Source organism: Myxocyprinus asiaticus, chromosome 36, assembly GCF_019703515.2.
Source record: "Myxocyprinus asiaticus isolate MX2 ecotype Aquarium Trade chromosome 36, UBuf_Myxa_2, whole genome shotgun sequence".
NCBI classification, from domain to species: domain Eukaryota; kingdom Metazoa; phylum Chordata; class Actinopteri; order Cypriniformes; family Catostomidae; genus Myxocyprinus; species Myxocyprinus asiaticus.
Window position 1 is genome coordinate 37,941,679 of NC_059379.1, and position 20,692 is coordinate 37,962,370.

General features: G+C 35.9%; 1 protein-coding gene across 4 annotated transcripts; it reads right to left on the reverse strand.

Moving 5' to 3' along the window:
* Nucleotides 1–1,286: 1,286 nt before the first annotated feature.
* nudt13 (nudix (nucleoside diphosphate linked moiety X)-type motif 13) lies at nucleotides 1,287–19,880 on the reverse strand. Of its 4 annotated transcripts, none has more exons than XM_051674547.1 (9): nucleotides 19,798–19,880; nucleotides 19,310–19,413; nucleotides 16,911–17,053; nucleotides 16,714–16,821; nucleotides 15,553–15,659; nucleotides 15,085–15,210; nucleotides 14,801–14,912; nucleotides 12,727–12,881; nucleotides 1,287–2,773 (listed from the first exon to the last, which is right to left on the reverse strand). In XM_051674547.1, exons 2-9 carry the CDS (start codon nucleotides 19,387–19,389, stop codon nucleotides 2,579–2,581), a joined length of 1,026 nt encoding a protein of 341 aa, XP_051530507.1. In that variant the 5' UTR covers nucleotides 19,390–19,413; nucleotides 19,798–19,880; the 3' UTR covers nucleotides 1,287–2,578. The 4 variants fall into 4 exon arrangements, with proteins under 4 accessions (XP_051530507.1, XP_051530509.1, XP_051530510.1 ...); XM_051674549.1 differs by lacking the exon at nucleotides 19,798–19,880 and adding an exon at nucleotides 19,653–19,779; XM_051674550.1 differs by lacking the exon at nucleotides 19,798–19,880 and adding an exon at nucleotides 19,626–19,756.
* Nucleotides 19,881–20,692: the final 812 nt, after the last annotated feature.

The window sequence follows — 20,692 nt, forward strand, 5'->3', positions numbered from 1 at the left end:
TTATCAGGAAGAGCGAAACTTACCCGTGTAGCTTGTGGAGATGGAAGAGAGCGGATATAGCAGGTGAGGTTCTCATGAGCAGTTCTTAGGTGGTCCAACTGTTCCTGGAAACTTTTGAGCAGTTCGCTCTGGTGAGCGAATGCAGCCTGGAGCTGAGAAACTTCCGCTGGATTCATTGGTGGTGAAGTATTCTGTGAGGGACTTGACATGGAGGCGATGGTAGAATCAGGATGTTTATTTACAATCAACATACAAATCAAAAACACAAGGCAGAGATGTAGTCAGGAAGCAGGCAAAGTAGTTGTTAACAGGTAATCAGTCCAACCAGGCAAACAGAGCAAAACAGTAATCCAAAATCGGTAATCCAGTAAAGCAGGCACAATGGTCATAACAAGTAGGCAATGAAACAGACAATGAGAATAAAGCTTGGTAAGGCAGTAAAACTGGCAATACTTTGCAAGGTCACAATGGCAAGGCATGGCTATTTATATGATTCAAACAGGAAGACACCATAGAAGAAACAGTTCAGTGTCAGTATTTGGGAGAGGGCTCCGTCTGGCAGTCGGCTGAAGGGATACCAGCCTCATTCGTTACACATACTACTTGCATGCATACCAAAAAGAACGTACCGTTTTACCGAGTGAAAAGTGCATCCTTCATCAAATACAGTACATACTGTGACAGTACGTGGTTTCGGATGCAGGGTTTAAAATGAAAGAGTCCCCCTAAGCGGCCGCTTATAACGCTTGTAGCTAGAAATGGCCCTGTCAGCTAATAATTAACTAATGTTAACATGTGCACCTTTTTATTTAAAAAATGTATATCTTTAAATTAACATTCGCCAAGATTAATAAATGCTGTGAAAGTATTGTTCATTGTTAGTTCATGCTAACTAATGTAGTAAACTAATGTTAAGAAATACAACCTCACTGTAATGTGTTACTGTTCATACAGAAATTGAGATTGTTCATCCCACACAACATTGAGTTTTTCCAAAATAATTCCAGTGCACGAAACACTGGAAAACATTAAAATTATTCTGAAAAAAATTCTGAAAGTTGCCAATCATAAAATTGGCAGTAAAACCAATTGAACAGACAGTATGTCTATTCCATACAGCCTCGTTGTCATTAGCATCAAGTTAAATATGATGTCTACTCTTACTAAGGTCCATTGTGCCCTCTTAATCTATGATCTAATCACATTCAAATGGTTCATACAACAATCCAGTAGCATGATCTATTTCTATTTCTTGACTGTGAAATAATTAATTTGCATTACAATAGTTTTATAATGACAAAAGTTTATTAACCTTCATGTTGTGTTCCAGTCATTTTGACCCAAAGAGGATTTTATTTTGCCTGAAAATGCTAGTTAATGTTATCCTATTGGACTAAAACTTTGCTCACACAGGGTATCACAACTTCTCCCCTTTTTGGTGTTCCCGGTCAAAAATGACCGGTCTATAAAAATTGCTTGTAAATCTCTCGTTGTGCTATATTATCACCAAATATTGGATTAGATCTTTTTGCCAACTTGTTTTCTTTCAATTAGAAGAGGTTTTGTATTTCCTTTTGGAACTTATTGATCATAGGCCTCACTGGCCTGAGCTTATGAACCTCCATTTTGGAGTGAAAAAAGCATTATTTGTGGATAATTTTGGCAATATTAAATAAAATATGAAAACATTCTGTACTATTTATCACACTAGTGTGCTTTAATGTTTAACCAGGAAGTTTGTTTTGAAATGCTTTTATTTTGAACAAAATGGCACAAAGTCACACTTGTGGTGTATAAGCTTAGGTAAATGAGACCTACGATCAATAAGCTCCAAAAAGAAATACAAAACCTGTGCTACTTGAAAGAAAATAAATTGGCAAAAAGATCTAATCCAGTATTTGGTGAAAATATAGCATAATGAGAGATTTATAAGCAATTTTTAATAGGCCGGTCATTTTTGACCAGGGACACCATATTAGGTAAAAAATTTCAACACAGCACAAGGGTTAAACATTTTTTTCAGATGGCTGTTCAAATTACATACATAAAAAGATCTGTTTTTGAGGTAGGTGAGGTAGAAATCTTAAGGCTTAAGATGAAATCCAAAAACATTTCACTTAACAAAACAGTAGATTCCAAAAGTCAGAGACCACGATTGAAAGTGATTATATTTTGCAAATTTAATAAATGCATTTTTTTTAATCATTATTGTTGCAATGCTTATTTTCCTTGGAAGCATGTCTAGAAATGTGCTATGTTAATCATCTAGAAATAGCATAGAATCTTTCAGATTTTATATGTGGTCTCAGACTTTTGCACCTCACAATTATAATTATCTTTTCATGCAATATTTCACATTTAGCTGTGCACGAGTCCAGGCATATTACTAATACAATCTATGTTACTCCATTTAATATTTCTGAAGTTCTTTACAAATTAAAGATAGTCCACTTCGGTGTGTTCTGGTTATCACAGCAAATCCAGTTGTTCAATTCTCTTGTCTATTTTATTATTATGTTTCTGTGTTAGTAATCCATTCGATGCATAATTATTGTTCAAATAATGTCCTGAGTCCATGTCACTGTCTTTTTAGCTGTTGCTGATTGGCCCATTCCTGAATGAGCTGATTGGCTATGGCATAAGAGGGTGGGACCCAGAATACAGGTGGCTCTCCTTTAGGGTTGCGTGGTGGTTTCTTCATTTGCAGTGCTTCTGTAACTTCTTCAACAGTGAACCAACAAGCATCCTCAAGTTCAGCCTTGTCTATACTCACCTATCCATGAATAAAGGTAAAGCAGTGTCTATGGTTACAACAGCAGTTTTGCAGTGCCTCTATTATGCTAATATTTGTTTTAATTAGTTATATTTCGATATATCTAAATATTGAAATTTGAAATTACTCTGGGTTTTCCAGGGTCTCAAAATGGTATTCTACAACTTCACTTCATTGCACATTTTGACAATTGAAAATGTGATATTTAATTCATCAACACAAAGTCCTTTATGATGTCAAAGTAACATTTAACCAAATGTATACAGTAGTATACAAAAGTCTTAGGCACATAAGATGCTTCACAAAATCATTTGTCTCAAGACAGATATTTATATTTTCAGCTTTATTGTGTCAATAGGAAATATACATTTTAGACTCCCAAACATTTCTTTTGCAATAGAACAGAAGAACAGGGAGCCCTGCAACTGATGTCATGGTCCCCACAGAGCCCCCCACTGAATACTGAGTCAGTCTGGGATTACAAGGAGACAGAAGCAATTGAGACAGCCGAAATAGAAGAACTGTGGCAAATTCTCCAAGAAGCTTGGAACATCCTATCTGCCAAAAATCAAGGAAAAACTGTATCCAGGTGTACCTAGAGAATTGGTGCTGTTTTGAAGGCAAATGTGGTCACACCAAATATTGATTTAGCTTTATGTTTACTGGACTTTGTATGATGTTAACTGATAAATGAAAACTATTTATAGCATTATTTTTGAAGACGTCCTCACTATGCAACATTTTTCCCAAGTGCCTAAAACTTTTGCACAGTACTGTATATAGAAAAAGAAAATACATTAATACAAAAGCACACTCACAGCTGTAATGTCAGGTGAAAGATTAATTTTTACATATACATTTAACATTTTTAAATGTATCCTTTTGCATTATTTTCCTTTGACATTCAACAGTTCTTTGTGTTGATGAGTGGCAAGTATTTTAAAGACAATCTGGTACCTATTTTTAGAGTGTTTTGCCTTAAGCGTAGCACACACAAAGTCAGTGGGCATGGTCATTAAGTTTTGATATTTTCGTGCAAACATGCATACGCCAAGTCTAGGCACAAGTAGGTTGGCAAAATTGCATGTGCAATGCGCTATTGCGCTGGGTCAAGTGCAACTTAATTCTGAGGTTCTTTTCCTTTTATTGCACAATCTGCGTTCTATAAAATGTGTCAAGCAACATCCACTTAAATGAGACCATTCATGAGAATTTGGTAGTGTAAATGAGCTGGATGCAATGAATTCACAACTCTGTGACTATTGTCGCATGCTCTGCTCCGGATTGAGATATATGTGTTGTAGCCTGTGTTTTCTATCGGCCTCTCTGGGACTATTGGCTCTCGCCCTGCTGGCCCGTGTCTCACCTGCTTGAAATATGCTTTGCTTCTTTCCCACTGTGCATTGTTTTGTAATGTATATTTGTTTTATGAAATTGCGCTTAAAATTAGTGCTCTGTGGTGGGATGAGAAAGAGACAGGCACAGCTGGTGTGGTTGCAGGCCTCAGATACGCATAAATAAATAAACATAAAATGTCCAAAAAGGGGAATAAATTGTCCATGTGGAATTAGTGTCCAAAATAAAAGGGGAATCTAGCATCCTCATGGTGTGCTCCAATCCCAGACGATGCATCTAATTTGCACTGGACACTCCCCGCTCCGTTCCTGGACCTGCGAAGACGCCAATATGTGCACAAAAGGAGACAGAAGCCGGCTGCCAGAGGAGAGGCGTGCTCTACATTCTTACGGCAGCGGTGATGAGGCTATATTCACATCAGGTGCGCTTCATCATCCGCTGCCCTAATGAGGTTTATCAAATTGCACCTCTTCTCTCTCCAGCCAGCTCCTATTGTGAGGCTGGCTGAAGGATGGCTCTAAGAGGTGGGGTGACTATGACAAAAGGGAAGGGTGGGTCATCCCGCTAAAGCTCTCTTGAAAATTGGATAGGCACACGGTCGTAGCGCTTAGCACTGCGCCTAGCATAGTCACGAAAGTAGAGCCCACATAGCTGTGCTGAAGCTGTGCGTTTGTCGATGTGTTAGTGTGAAGCGACTGCTGAAAAGCAGTGTGTGATATGCGACACTGAAAAGTGTCTAGTGTTTGTACAGTAAATGTCTACGTGTTGTCAAGCTGGTCCCAGCATCTTCCTTTCCTGAACAAGTAGAGATCCGTTACATACACATCTCACAAAATCATGTCCAGGCTACATTTACCCCTGACCCCACCCCCAAAATAATAATTTTGCATAAAGAAATTGAATATTTTTTCAGGCCTTTTAGTTTTGCATTGTGACATTTTCATGAAAAGTAGCACATTTTCCACCAAGATTTTCATTACTGTAATGACTTTTTTTGTAATGTCAATTATACTCAACTGTGAATCTCATGTTTACTGTAAAATCAGCATAAATTAAAGGCAGTGCAACATAATTATGTATAAATACTTTTATACATTTATTCAAATTAATATATCATTTTTTACATTACGGTAATGAGGAAAATGTGCTTAATTTTCATAAAAATGTCACAATGCAAAATATATTTATTTCCTTTTGATTTTGGGCTGAAATATGTTCTGAAATGTTCTTGGCAGGTTTTAAGAGATTCACCCCTATACATTTTAGGCAGATGCTATTTGCACCCTGGTGCAAATAAATTTAGATGCTATTTACACCCTAGTGGTTAAAAAGGCACACTTGCACTGCCATTACGGTGCATGCTACTGCAACTACACCAACAATGCAGTTTGTCATAAATGTATGCGTCTTAGCCACTCTTCCTGAAAGTGCTAATTCTAAGCACAATTTTCATGTCAGCACAACGCACAAGTGGCCGTGGGTGGCTTGTGCTATCTGTGGACATATGAGCGCAAAGTGTGAGTGTATTTTAATGAATTGTCGCAGATCACAATTTTCTATTTTCCCTAAGAAATAGGTCATTGTGCTAAAATGTCTCAGAACCATGTCTATTCTTGGCGCAAGGTCTAAACACAATCCCTGCATTTGCATTTTGGGGATTCCACCAGCAGATGATATCAGAGCTATGGCTAGAAACAGATTCCAAAAAGAATCGATTCTTCATTTCCGAGGCATTGGGAATCAAGAATGAGTCGACTTTACTTGGGGGAAATCAACTCTGCTCAGGGCATGATATGTTCAGAGTGCATTTATTTCCTTCACTAAACCACTAAATGCAACCACTAAACTACTACACATTCCATAAGCCTTAACAGCACTAATTCAAATTACAGACTATAGCAGCTAAATGATCATAATTTCTCAACTGAACCCATCTCTTCTGTAGTCCGTCAGCCATTAGTAAATCTACTCCTTTCATTTTTCAGCTGTATGAGGCAATCGCACAAGCACTTCAACACATAAGACAGCTGCTTTCCAGAAAATAATAGTTTGCCTGTATTTTACTTTGGATGAATGGCTTAACCATCCATCTGCAAGCTGCCCTGAGACATCACACAAACTACAACACAGAGACTGTATCACCTAGATATCATATAAAGAATGTGTCTGTTCCTTGAACTACCACACACAAACCCCTCAAATTATTTAGAAAATGTTTTGATTGGAGGTCAAACTTGAAAATAACAAACAAAAAAAAAATAAGATAACCTTCATATATAAAAGGTAGGGCTACTAAACATTAGATCACTTTCAACCAAAGCACTAACTGTAAATTAAATGATTACATATTAGTTTGGATGCGCTCTGTTTGACTGAAACCTGGCTTAACCCGGATGAATATATTAGTTTAAATGAGTCTACTCCCCCAGGTTATTGTTATAAACATGAACCTCACCTAAAGGGTTGAGGAGGAGGTGTTACTTCAATTTACAGTGAAGCTGGTGTAACTCAGGACAAATTTAAGTCTTTTGAACTAATAATGCTTAATGTGACATTGTCAGATATAAATAAAAAATCTGTCATCTTTTGCCCTTGCTACAGTATATAGATCACCCAGGCCGTATTCTGATTTCCTTGGTGATTTTGCAGATTTTCTATCAGATCTAATAGTAACTGTAGATAGAGCTTTAATAGTTGGTGACTTCAACATTCACATAGATAATGAAAATGACACATTGGGATTAGCATTTATCAATATTCTCAACTCTCTTGGAGTCAGACAAAATGTGACAGGACCAACTCATTGCCATAATCATACGCTAGATTTAATTCTGTCATATGTTGATAATATAGAAATTCTGCCACAGAGCGATGTCATCTCAGATCATTACCTCATCACTTGTATGCTGCAATTAGCTCTTGTCGCTCAAATGTACACCACGTTATCGTTCATGTAGAACTATTCTTTCGAACACTAAAGATAGCTTCACTAATAATCTTCCAGATTTGTCTCAAATACTCAGTAAGAAGAACTTGTAGTCACAGAAAATATAAATTAATAGTGTCGCCCCCTTTCAATTAAAGAAAAAAGCCCCGCACCATGGTACAATGATGGTTCAGAGAGCAATTCGGAAAATGGAGCGCAAGTGAAAGAATACAAAATTAGAGGTATTTTGCCATGCATGGAAGGACAGTGTCTCTAGCTACAGACAGGCACTAAAAACTGCCAGGCCAGCATATTTTAGCAAACTCATAGAAAATAACCACAACAATCCTAGGTGTTTATTCAGTACTGTAGCTTAATTGGTTAAGAACAAATCCTCGACTGAACCAGACATTCCGTCGCAGCACAATAGTAATGACTTCATGAATTTCTTTACAGATAAAATTGAAATCATCAGAAATAAAAATGGAATTATGCAATCGTCTGCCACAGCACCTCAGAAAACAGTGTCTCATAATTTTCCTCACAAGCAACTTCAATCCTTCCCTGTCATAGATCATGGAGAGCTAACAAAACTTATCGAAACATCAAAAGCAACAACATGCTTGTTAGATCCAATACCAACTAAGCTCTTAAAAGAGGTGTTCTCTGTAATCTCAGAACCTTTTTTTAATATTATTAACTCCTTGATATCCTTAGGATATGTCCCAAGAAACTTTTAAATGGCAGTTATCAAACCACTTTAGCCACAGATTGATCCTGGAGAATTGGCTAATTATAGACAGATTTCAAATCTCCCATTTATGTCAAAAAAATACTGGAAAAGGTAGTGTCCTCACAACTATGTTCATTTCTACATGAGAAATGGTATATATATGAACAATTTCCATCAGGATTTAGGCCCAATCACAGTACAGAGACTACACTTATCTACACCTATCAGAGTTACAAATGACTTGCTCTTATCATTTGATCACGGCTGCATTTCTTTTCTAGTGCTTTTAAATCTTAGTGCTGCCTTCAACACCATATATCACAACATTCTCGTGGATAGGCTTGAGAATTATGTTAGCATTTTTGGACTGGCACAGGCATGGATTAGGTCCTATATACACAAGACCACTACCACTTTGTCTGTGTAAACAAGGAATTGTCAGATCAAACAAAAAGTATGGAGTGCCACAAGGATCAGTTTTAGGGCCTCTGCTGTTCTCCTTATTTATGCTTCCCCTGGGAGACATTATCAGGAATCGTGGAATAAGTTTCCACTGTTATGCCGACGATACCCAACTTTATACTTCTTCGAAACCCGACGACATTTCACAATCTCCATATTAACAGAGTGTATCAATGAAATCAAAGAATGGATGGCTCTAAATTTCCTCCTATTCAAATCCGACAAAACAGAGGTACTAATTATTGGACCAATAACATCTGAAAATAGGCCACTAAACTAGATTAGACCGATCGATCGGCCACCGATCTAAATCGGCCGATCTTCATCTTAAGTCTGTGATCGGCCGATCCTGCCTAGAATCAGGGCCAATCTTTTTTGCAGCATGCAGGGAATCACACATACACTGCTACTCTAATGAATGAGTGCTTTCTCAGCCCTTGATGCATGACAGAGAGGCATTTGGAGGGTGAATTGTTGGCAATTCTAAGTATTCACAAATTTAAACTTTCAGACATGCTGTTATTGAGATGAATATGCAGATTTGTTTTTAAAAATGTGTAAGAATTACACATGTATGAATATTAAGCTGCCCATTTTCTAGAGTCATTATGGTGGTAATTCTGACTCGCTGCACTGTGAGCACGGAGAGGATAAAGAGACTGCAAACAGGTATAAAAACAAATGAGTAAACGTGATGTAACAAGTCTTGACAATCAGATTTTGTGTTGAACGATAGAGACTGTTTGAGTGATCATGAGCACTTTCTGCTTCACTCCCTTCAATATGCTCACTCGCAGTGTCAATCAAACATGCACGCTCTCCAGGTTCTCTCAATATCTCAGTCACTCATCTCGTGAGCGCTATTCTGTGAGGATCCCAATTTAAATCAGATTAATATTGGTCACATTACCACTAAATCACAGCAATTACATTTTAACCATAACGGCACAGCGTCTTCACGCATTTGCTTAATAATTAGTGATGTGTGTTACAGCAAAATGCCAAAGACAGTAAACAAATCATAGATATTAATGATTTCTCACTGGAGCAGTTTTAGAACTTGTAATGTATATATTTTTCTTATTTTTGAATGTATCTCTGCTGTGTGTGATGTTCTCATGATTTTTACTGCTTACCAGTATGTCAAAATGACCTTTTGATATTGACAACAGAACTACTCATAACTTTCAAAACAAATAAATGTTAGCAATTCACAATTAATGTAATTTTAATGCAATTTTGGTAACTTTATAAAAAGGTTCCATTCGTTAACATTAGTTAATGCATTAGGTATCATGAACAATGAACAATATATTTTTACAGCCTTATTAATTATAATGTTAGTTAATAAAATTACAATTGTTCATTGTTAGTTCATAGTGCATTAACTAATGTTATAACTTTTGATATAAAAATAGTATATGTTGTAAATAACATTAAGTTCATTAGTTCATGTTAACTACAATAATGTTGTTAAATAATGTAACACTTTACAAAAAAGGTTCTGTATGTTAACTGTAATTTTACTGTGTGGGGTATAAACATATAACTGCACAATATAACTTGCAAAAGTGTGGCAAAGGGCACTTAAACAAAAAATCTGTATCGGTCAATCTTAGTGTTAAAAATAAATAAATCGGAGATCCGTAACGGCCTCCGTAATCCGTAATTTCCTGATCGGTGCAACACTACGCTAAACTAGAACTTGAAAATCGATGGATGTACTGTTACGTCGTCTTCTACAGTGAAGAACTGGTGTTATATTTGATACCAATCTGTCCTTTGAAAATCAAATTTCCAATGTTTGTAGAACAGCATTCATCCACCTCCGAAATATTGCTAAGTTACAACACATGCTCTCGGTTGCTACTGCTGCAAAAAACGAATTCATGTGTTCATGACCTCAAGACTAGATTATTAAAATGCATTACTGGGAGGATGTCCTGCAAGTTCAATAAATACATTTCAATTGATTCAAAATGCAGCAGCTAGAGTGCTGACTAGAACATATATGATCATATTAGCCCCATTTTATCGTCGTTACATTGGCTACCTGTTAAATTTCATATTAACTTTATAATTCTGTTACAAAGCTTTGAATGGTCTAGCTCCGCAGTACTTAAGTGACTTTCTACCATGCTATATTCCATCACGTTCATTACGATTGCAAAATTATGGCCTGTTAATAGTACTTAGAATATCAAAATCCTATTTGGCTCCTAAACTATAGATATTATTCCTAACACTGTTCAGAACTCAGACACACTCTCTGTTTAAGTCTAGACTAAAGACTCATCTATTCTTCCAGGCATACACCTAATTTATCCATCAACTCATAGTTATGCTGCTTTAGTTAGGTGCCCTACATCTAATTGGTGATGAATACTGGCAGTTGTAAATACACCAATCAGCCACAACATTAAAACCACCTGCCTAATATTGTATAGGTCCCCCTCATACCGCCAAAACAGCGCCAACCCGCGTCTCAGAATAGCATTCTGAGATGCTATTCTTCTCACCACAATTGTTCAGAGAGGTTATCTGAGTTACCGTAGACTTTGTCAGTTCAAACCAGTCTGGCCATTCTCTGTTGACCTCACCCATCAACAAGGCATTTCCGTCCACAGAACTACTGCTCACTGGACGTTTTTTGTTTTTGGCACCATTCTAAGTAATTTCTATAGACTTTTGGGTGTGAAAATCCCAGGAGATCAGCAGTTACAGAAATACTCAAACCAGCCCATCTGGCACCAACATTCATGCCATGGTCCAAATCACTGATATCAAATTTTTCCCCCATTCTGATGGTTGATGTGAACATAAACTGAAGCTCCTGATCCGTCTCTGCATGATTTTATGCACTGCTGCCACACGATTGGCTGATTAGATAATCGCATGGATGATTGTTGGTGCCAGATGGGCTAGTTTGAGTTCTTCTGTAACTGCTGATCTCCTGGGATTTTCACACACAATAGTCTCTAGAATTTACTCCAAATGGTGACAAAAACAAAAAAAAAATCCAGTGAGGGGCAGTTATGTGGATGGAAATGCCTTGTTGATGAGAGAGGTCAACAGAGAATGGCCAGACTGGTTCGAACTGACAAAGTCTACGGTAACTCAGATAACCGCTCTGTACAATTGTGGCGAGAAGAATAGCATCTCAGAATGCTATTCTGAGATGCGGGTTGGCGCTGTTTTGGCGGCATGAGTTTTGAAATACTCTGTTCTGATGCACTGCATACAGTCCATTTACATAACCAAATTCTTATAAATTGGCTGTCTTTATTTATATTGACATTGCTTAACAGTGAATAAAATATATAACAGGGGGAAATAGAAAATAAAAATGCAGAATGTCACAGAATTTTACATATTTGGGACAGAAAAAATTATGAATGCACAATTAATCAAATTAAAATTGTGATTTGTCCTAGTGTGATGATTCAACCACAAAGGCTGAGATTTATTTAATTAATTATACAGTCTGCATTTGCTCCATGAATGTGTGAAGCCCACAGCTAATCACTGAATACACCTCATCATAACCATCACGCGCACTCCACATGTAGATGATAGAGACGAGAGTGATACCTTGAATCACGCAGAACATGCAGACCATATTGTTATAATTATATTGCAGCTTTTTGCTGTTTAATTAGCACACTAAGCCATATACAGAACTGCTTGTGAGAAGCTGTCATCAAAAACATTTTTGAAAGGGCTTAATTTGGTTTTCCGCTAAAATAAAAACTCAATTTAAATAGACACGTTAAATTGAAGAAATTGCAACAAAAATACATTACTACAGTATAGTAAAATGTCATGTTCAATGTAGTCATAATAAATTATTATAATAATAATTAATACATTATACAATATTTACATTATATTTAAGCAATATTTTACAAGCAAGATTGCTGTTGTATTGAATTAAATTGAAGTTTATATCAATGCTTTCATTACTGCTGTGATGCTCCACTGTGCAGCACTGTATTTGGCAATAAATAACTCCAGTGTTGTATTTTGGATTGTGCTGTGAGGATCTAGACAGCACATCATTTGATAAAATAATAGTATGTTGAAATTGTTCTGTTTTCATTTAATTAATGTTCCATATACTAATTTGATTAGAAACGAAATTTGGAAAAAAATAAAACAATTTCACAGGGCCCTAGACGCAGATGGCACAAAAACCGGAGGAGAACCTCAGCATTACATTGGTCGAGTGCAAACTCATTTAGGCTTTGTGCACACTTTATTGCCAACTTACTAACCCCTAAGACTTGGCGCAATACCAAAAACTTGCCATGCCCACTGACTTTGCACGTACTATTGCATAGCACTGTACTGTAGCAATCTAAAAATAGGGCCCCTAGAATTTTTTTTAATAACTACAATTTCTTTAATTATATAGCTTATGTGATTAAATGCATATTAAAATGAAACACAATGATAAAGGCATCACCCAGGTCTCACCTGTGTTTTATCCGGGTTTACAGTTGCATGGCAGGCTATCATAAAGGAACTTTGTGGAAATGGCCAGTGTTGTGATCCAGAGTACCGCAGGGTCTCAACCTCTAAACCCACCTCCTCTGCCACCTCTCTGTGAAGGGCTTCCTCCACTGACTCTCCTACAAGACAATATCCAAATATTACTTGTTATTAAAGCTTACCTTGGCTTTCAGAAAATACACTTATTACAGTTAGGCAAAACAGAATGAATATTATTTGGTTAGCTGGCTATCAGTGTTGGCGACTGGTCATTTCAAATAGAAATTCAGTCAATTCTCTAGGTTGTGTTCCTGATTATAGATTAAGTGAAGTAAGTACAGCCAAGAAAGTTCTAGGCAAGGTTAATGTCAGGACACAAATTCTTGCTAGAAATGTTGGATTTCTGGATAGAGAATGTATAAGATTACTAGCATCATGTTTAGTGCAATGTCATTTTGATTATGCTTTTAATTCCTGGAAGTCTGATTCCTCTCGGATGTGGATGGGATGGTTGCAAGCATCTCAAAATAAATAAACTAGATTAGTTTTAGGGATTCAGGGTCTCACTTGTATGGATGAAACCCATTTTCATCATCTTGGTTGGTTTCCAATTGAATGTAGAGCAGTTCACCTAAACTTATAATTGTACATAGAATAAACAACAAAAGAGCTCCAGTCTATTTTAGTACTTATTTTTCAAGGGTTAGTGAAAAACATTATTACAATACCAGGCAGAGTATTATGGATCTTACTTTGTCAGTTTAATACCATGTATGGCCAGAGGTCTTTTGAATTCTCAGGAGCACAGGAATGGAATATGTTACAGATGCATATAAAGTGCATAAAAAAATATGGTTGTTTAAGTCTTAAAGTTAAAAGATTTTAAGATAAATTATTTAATTGATTAATTTTATGTTTTAAATAATGTGTATATTTAATTGTAATGTATTTGTTAAATGATATACGTGGACATCGTATGTAAAGGTTAGTACTATCAATGCCAGTGTACCTATCGCCATGAATGTCACCTATGTTATGTAATATCAAGGACCACAATGGAAATAAAAAAAAAATAATTGTTTTTTATCCTTGACAAATGAGTTGATTAATTTAACTTTTTATTGTCAAATAAACCAAACCAAAACTAATGACCACCACACATCACATACAGCTACAATGAACATTCAAACTAATTTAAATGTGAAACTTATTTACATTGTGGAATATAGAATATATTAGTAAAATGTAAGTTATGCACAGGGGAAAACCTCTTTAAAGTGCAACCTGATGCCACATCCTGCACACATTAAATTATATGCTTAAGGGGGCCTTGGTAGCTCAGCAAGAAAAGATGCTGACTACCACACCTGGAGTCGCAAGTTCGAATCCAGGGCGTGCTGAGTGACTCCAGTCAGGCTACCTAAGCAAATAACTGGCCCGGTTGCTAGGGTGGGTAAAGTCACGTTGGGTTAACCTCCTCATGGTCGCTATAATGTGGTTCTCACTCTCGGTGGGGTGTGTGGCGAGTTGTGCGTGGATGCCGCAGAGAATAGCGTGAAGCCGCCACACGCGCTAGGTCTCCGCGGTAATACGCTCAACAAGCCACGTGATAAGATGTGCGGGTTGACGGTCTCAGGCACGGAGGCAACTGAGATTCGTACTCCGCCACCCGGATTGAGGCGAGTCACTATGCCACCACAAGGACTTAGAGCGCATTGGGAATTGGGCATTCCAAATTGGGAAGAAAATAAAAAAAACAATTATGCTTATTCTTATGCTTATTGAATGCTTTGGACAGCCTGTGTAATGCTTTTTCCACTGCAGCTAAAGTTTAATCATGCAAAAGCTTTAAGTCACTGCTATAAAGTGCCATCACTGATGGAGCTTCTCCATGCAACAATGCACATGCAACTAATCAATAATTAAATTCTTTGATGATTATTTTTATTATTTATAATTGGCGATTTTATTATTTCGATTAGTTGTTGCAGGCCTAGTAAGATATTATCCCTTTTAGTAACTCCAACAGCTGGTGCAGTTATGTTAATGTGTGACTCACCCATGTCACAGAATCCAGCGAGAGCGCTGTACATTCCTGCAGGAAACATGGACTGCCGCCCCAGCAGACATCTGCTGCCATCAGACACCAGCACAATCACCACTGGTGCCATCTGAAGTCAAGCACAAACAACTACATTTTTTACATTCTCAGTGTAAACTGGAATTAAATTATCTTTTTCTTAAACTCAAAATACAGTACTAATCAAATCCCAATCAGTGGAGTAATGAGATTGTTATGAGAGTTTATTCTCAGATTGTCAGTTGTCCTGTTGTGTGACTTACTTTGGGGTAGTATGTGATGCCACTGCTTTGGCAGATTCTAAGACTTCCTGACTGGTTTCTGATGGTGGGCTGACCTGTGGCACTGCAGAAGCCATTGGTCTGGTGCCATCGAAGGACAGCTTGACCCTAAAACAGAGACAAAGACTCTTTCAAACTGTACTTTTACCAATTATTTAGAGACAGAGACAACAAAATGGCCCCAACTTTACTTCCAAGTAGCATCTTTGTATGTATGCTTATTTGGGAATATATTGTAATGTATTAGTATTAGGTTTAAGCTTGCTTGTACCTAACAACCAACAAACACAGAAAGATACACAATACATAAGGTTTGTCAATTACAATGCACAGCTCTCTTTAGAATCAGTCTGGATTCGTTGATAAATGTTCTTTAAAAAATGATTAGTGATGTTTGCAAAGGCAAACATGATAAAACTCATGCTATAATGTGAAGAAAAAAAATAATACTTTGGCCACAAGTGGAGCATCTGATCCAGATAACATGAAGAAGGCTTTCCTGAGGTTCACAAACACACCTCCACACTGCTGCTCCAAAACACTGTGGTCTATATCACCTATAGTGAAGACATCTCCATGAGATCATATATACAGTATATACAGTACTGTGCAAAAGTTTTAGGCACTTGTGAAAAACTTTTAAAATGAGGATTTCTTTAAAAAAAAATGAATAATGACAAATAGTTTTCATTAATCAATAAACATCACACAAATTCCAGTAAACAGAAAAAGAGCTAAATCAATATTTGGTGTGAACACTTTTGTCTTCAAAACAGCACCAATTCTCCTACTTACACCTGGACACAGTTTTTCTTGGTTGTTGGCAGATAGGATGTTCCAAGCTTCTTGGAGAATTCACCACACTTCTTTTATTTATTTCGGCTGTCTCAATTACTCGTCACGTAATCCCAGACTGACCCAATGTTCAGTGGGGGGCTCTGTGAGGGCCATGCCATCTGTTGCAGGGCTCCCTGTTCTTCTATTCTATTCGCAAAAGGAATGTTTTGGAGTATAAAATGTATATTTCCTATTGACACACTAAAGTAGCAGATATAAATAACCATCTAAAGACAAATATTTTTGTGAAAGACTTTTGCACAGTACTGCATCTCCATGAGATCATATATACATCTATCTCTCGAGTAATTTCTTGTTAAGTTCCAGAGCTGGAAAAGTCATAGATTGTTATTTTAGTCATGCTATTTCAACAGTTGCTACAGTATTTGTGAGTGCAATATCAAACATCCTTTAAAACACTTATTCAGTAATCACAAATGACAGTAAAAGTCATGGAAAAGCCATCGAAATTCATTAGTCAAAATGTGTGGGTACCCTGAGTATTGTAGTGCAGTTATTGCAGTACACTATACTGAGTATTCCTGCATCTTTTTACTAATGAAATCCATTAGAACTTTATGGCATATAGCATAGTGTATAACTCTTAAAAATGACTTTTGTTGGTGTTACCTAATGTATTTGTTGATTCAGTGGTGTTAAATAATATTTTTTAATTGAATCAAACCAGGATTTTTTTAGGCCTACACTTTTTCCAAGTATAGTGTGGCATAGTATATTATTGTATAGTACAGTGTACATTACCATATTACTGACCCATTTCCAGTGAGAACTGTGGTATACCCTTGTCAGTGCATCCCAGAAGAACAGCTTCATTAACAAAGTGTTTGTCCTTTCCAACCTTCTTCAATATTTGCTCCAAATCTAGAGAAATTGTAAAGATTTACAGACTTACATTCAAAACCCTTTTATGTGTGTGTGATAGAAGAGGTCAAATGGTGTTGTATTGAGACCTGAAGTTTTCAGAGAAGCCAATTTGTAAAGGCCACTGTTTGTTTTCTTCAGCAGAGGAGCAAGTTTATGATACAGCAGAAAACTCCCACACTTCAGTGCTTCTCGACACGCCTCATCATCCTCCTTTATTTTCATAAGGTGCCTATGTATGACATACACAAGGTTTCTGAATTTCTTTTAACAGATTAAGAAGGATGAAAAGTTTGTGCAATATTTCTCCAAAATTTACACTATTCCAGATAACACTTTATAATCTATAGAACACTATACAAGTAATTAATCATGATACAACAGGTAACAGAACAGTAGCTGAGGTACATTCAAATATTAGTATAGGATATGAAAATACACCAATCTATGTTTCGTGGATTTGTTTTGTAACTACACTACCAGTCAAAAGTTTTGAAACACTTGACTGAAATGTTTCTCATGATCTTAAAAATCTTTTGATCTGAAGGCATATGCTTAAATGTTTGAAATTAGTTTTGTAGACAAATATATAATTGTGCCACCATATTAATTTATTTCATTGTAAAACTAAACTTTAATAAAAAAATACATAAAAAAAGTTCTTGAAATTGATGTCTTGGACCAAATAATAAAGAAAAGCAGCCAATAAGTGCCCAACATAGATGAGAACTCCTTCAATACTGTTTAAAAAGCATCTCAGCGTGATACCTCAAGAAGTTGGTTGAGAAAATGTCAAGAGTACATGTCTGCAAATTCTAGGCAAAGGGTGACTACTTTGAAGATGCTAAAATATTACACAGTTTTGATTTATTTTGGATTTTGTTTAGTCACAACATAATTCCCATAGTTCTATTTATGATATTCCATAGTTTTGATGACTTTACTATTATTCTAAAATGTGAAAAAAAATTATAATAAAGAATGAGTGTGTTTCAAAACTTTTGACCGGTAGTGTATTTGAATGCACATTAGGGTGCATTATCTCATATCACATCAGATTTCACCTATAAATCCTCACATATCAAAAGAAAAAATTGAATCACTTTCAAAAAGACAATAAATACTGTATAAGGACCAACCCTTATGCACTGTTCATCATTAAATCACGTTCCAGTTGTTCCCGGTCAAAATAAACGTGTAATTCTTTTAGTTGTTATGAAAGAAATGTAATGACTCTAAATTAAATAATGTTTTTAATTCTTGTAGTTCTAATTAAATAATAATATTTAGACCTTTTTTTTTTAATTTACCAATTTATTTACCTATATGACCTTGAGCTTGAAAAAGGACTTTTTTACTTTTCTTATGAATATTTTCTCAAATACTAAACCAATCCTCATAAATGATATACCGTTTGAAAGCTTAAAGTCTCAAGAATCAAACTGTGCTGTCCATTTAAAAAAATAAAAACCAGATGAAATTACAAGTATAAACACTAGATGGCTGCAGAGAGCTACTTATTCATCCCTGGTTGAAGAGAAGATGATTTCTAGATTTTGCCACAAAGTTCTGCATTTAGATATATATTTAAACATTATCATAGACTACTTTTGTCAAAGTTTAGCATTTCATTTGAGGTTATTTTTGTCAGTTTTTGCATACCTGAAATGAGTAGAACAACAAGTAATAACCCAATTTATCCCTGGTTGTATCTAGATGAATGTGTGTGTATGTGTGTGTTCAGCAGTGTAGATTTGTTATGGTCTCACCGATTAATTTTGGTGTGTGTTTTTTCTGCATTATGGCTGTTTTTTTTATTTTTATTTTATATAGCAAATAATAAAAAATTAAAAAAGTGATTTTTAGTGCTTCCTATTCATTTCCTATGGCGGTCACTTTTGACCGAGAACAGTACAAGTGTAACTTTTTTTTCCTTCTACTACTTAGACTGATCGAATCAACTCCAATTTCTTTGTGTGTGTTCAGATATCAAATGGACGAAAAGTCACTAAGTATCATATCGGTCAGATAAAGGAAACCATTTTTATTGGAGAAACAAAATTGATTTCGACCGAACAGTGCATGAGGGATAAGATTTATTTCCATCTTAATAGTCAAAAAAAAAAAAAAAAAGAAAAAAAAGGGGGGCCTCATTTATTTATTGTAATATTTAAAAATGAATTATGTTGGGGTGAAATGTGACCTGGACTTTTCTTGACAAATTTTGTGACATTCACCCAACTAATGATAAGTTAAACATTATGTAATGCAATATTGTTTCTAAATGTTACTGCCCTAACAAATAAGTAAAGATATATATGATGGTAATACCATGGTACTTTGACGTCTACCAAGATACTGACTATTACCATATCCATATTCCCTCCAACTAGGTACTTAAAGGAATAACCATATATAACCATGGTTACAAAGTGTAACTCTATTCCCTATTTAACATAGATATTGGTGTATGTTAGCGTTAGCATACCTCATTCGAGACACATATCCAGAACAGCAGCGAGTGGGCACCGGGTTAAAGTTGAGGAGAAACTTGCATGACCGCTGCATGTCCACAGGAAACTTATAGGCCTACTGTATGTTCAATTAAAAGGTTATGAAAAACATTCACATATGAACGAAATTAAATTCAGTTTAACAACATAGTCATGCAGTCATGCTACCGCAGCTTTAACTAATAAACAGTAAAGTGGAAGTGAAGGCATTTCAGTTATTTCAGAATCACGGTTTCATGTGAATCAATTATTGACAATGTTCATGTAAAGACAGCGCAGGGAATAACACACAATAGCATGTTACAGAACACAGCGTACTGCATGCGGCGAGTTCACAGATGTAGGATAGGCTGTTTTGTAATTCTTTGTCAGTCCCCACTCCAGCAAGCTTTCCGTTTAAACATTTAACGGCTCAAGTAAAATACTGATATAAATAAACATAAAGAAGGAATGGATTTTGTACCTCTACGAATATACGTCATCAATAAACAAAAGTAGCTGCAGTTTCCGCTTGTTTCTGCCTGCAGCCGTGGAGGTGGTAACAGGCGCCCTCTGGCTTTCTAAAAGAATCACTCCTTGTGTTAAATGTTAATGTTAATGTTAATTGTAAACCAAAACAGAGCAAGAAACATTTTATTTACACAATATTTTTCAATAAATGTTTACGCTATAAAATATGGAGGACGAAACATGCAAAAACAATAATTAATACAAATATATACATAAATAAATCTGCATATTCACGCATAAATACATATGTAAATAATTACATTTGCGAGAGGATATACAAATAAATAAATAAATGCACCAATCAATGCAAAAATAATACAGTACAAAACATAAAGGCCTACGTGGTTGAGGAAATGCTAATTGTTAAAGGAAATGCAACAATGAAAGTTGATATTTATTCCACATTTCTATATTTCTTTAATCATACATTTATTTCTGTATGCTGTTCCTTGTTTGTTTTTCCTTCGTGCAACATGCTAATGAGAGGATATCAACAGCTGTTCAGGCATTAAAGTCAAACTATCATACCAGGTGCAACCGGGAGCTTGCAGTTTCACCATGGTGAAGAGAAGGTCGATAGCAGAGTTGCTCCGCGAGGCAGCGAATAGTTTGGAAAATCGTAAAAGCGAGATCCTTTGCTAAACTTTTATTAATTGGTTGAATGTGAAAATTCGGTATTGACCTTATTAATGTCATGATCATCCAATGGTGTCATAAAGTCCGCCTACTGATGTTTGATCCTCTCATTAACATGTTGCACAAAGGAAAAATAAATACAGAAATAAATGAATGATTAAAGAAATATAGAATTAAAAATCAGCTTTCATTTTTACATTTCTTTTAACATT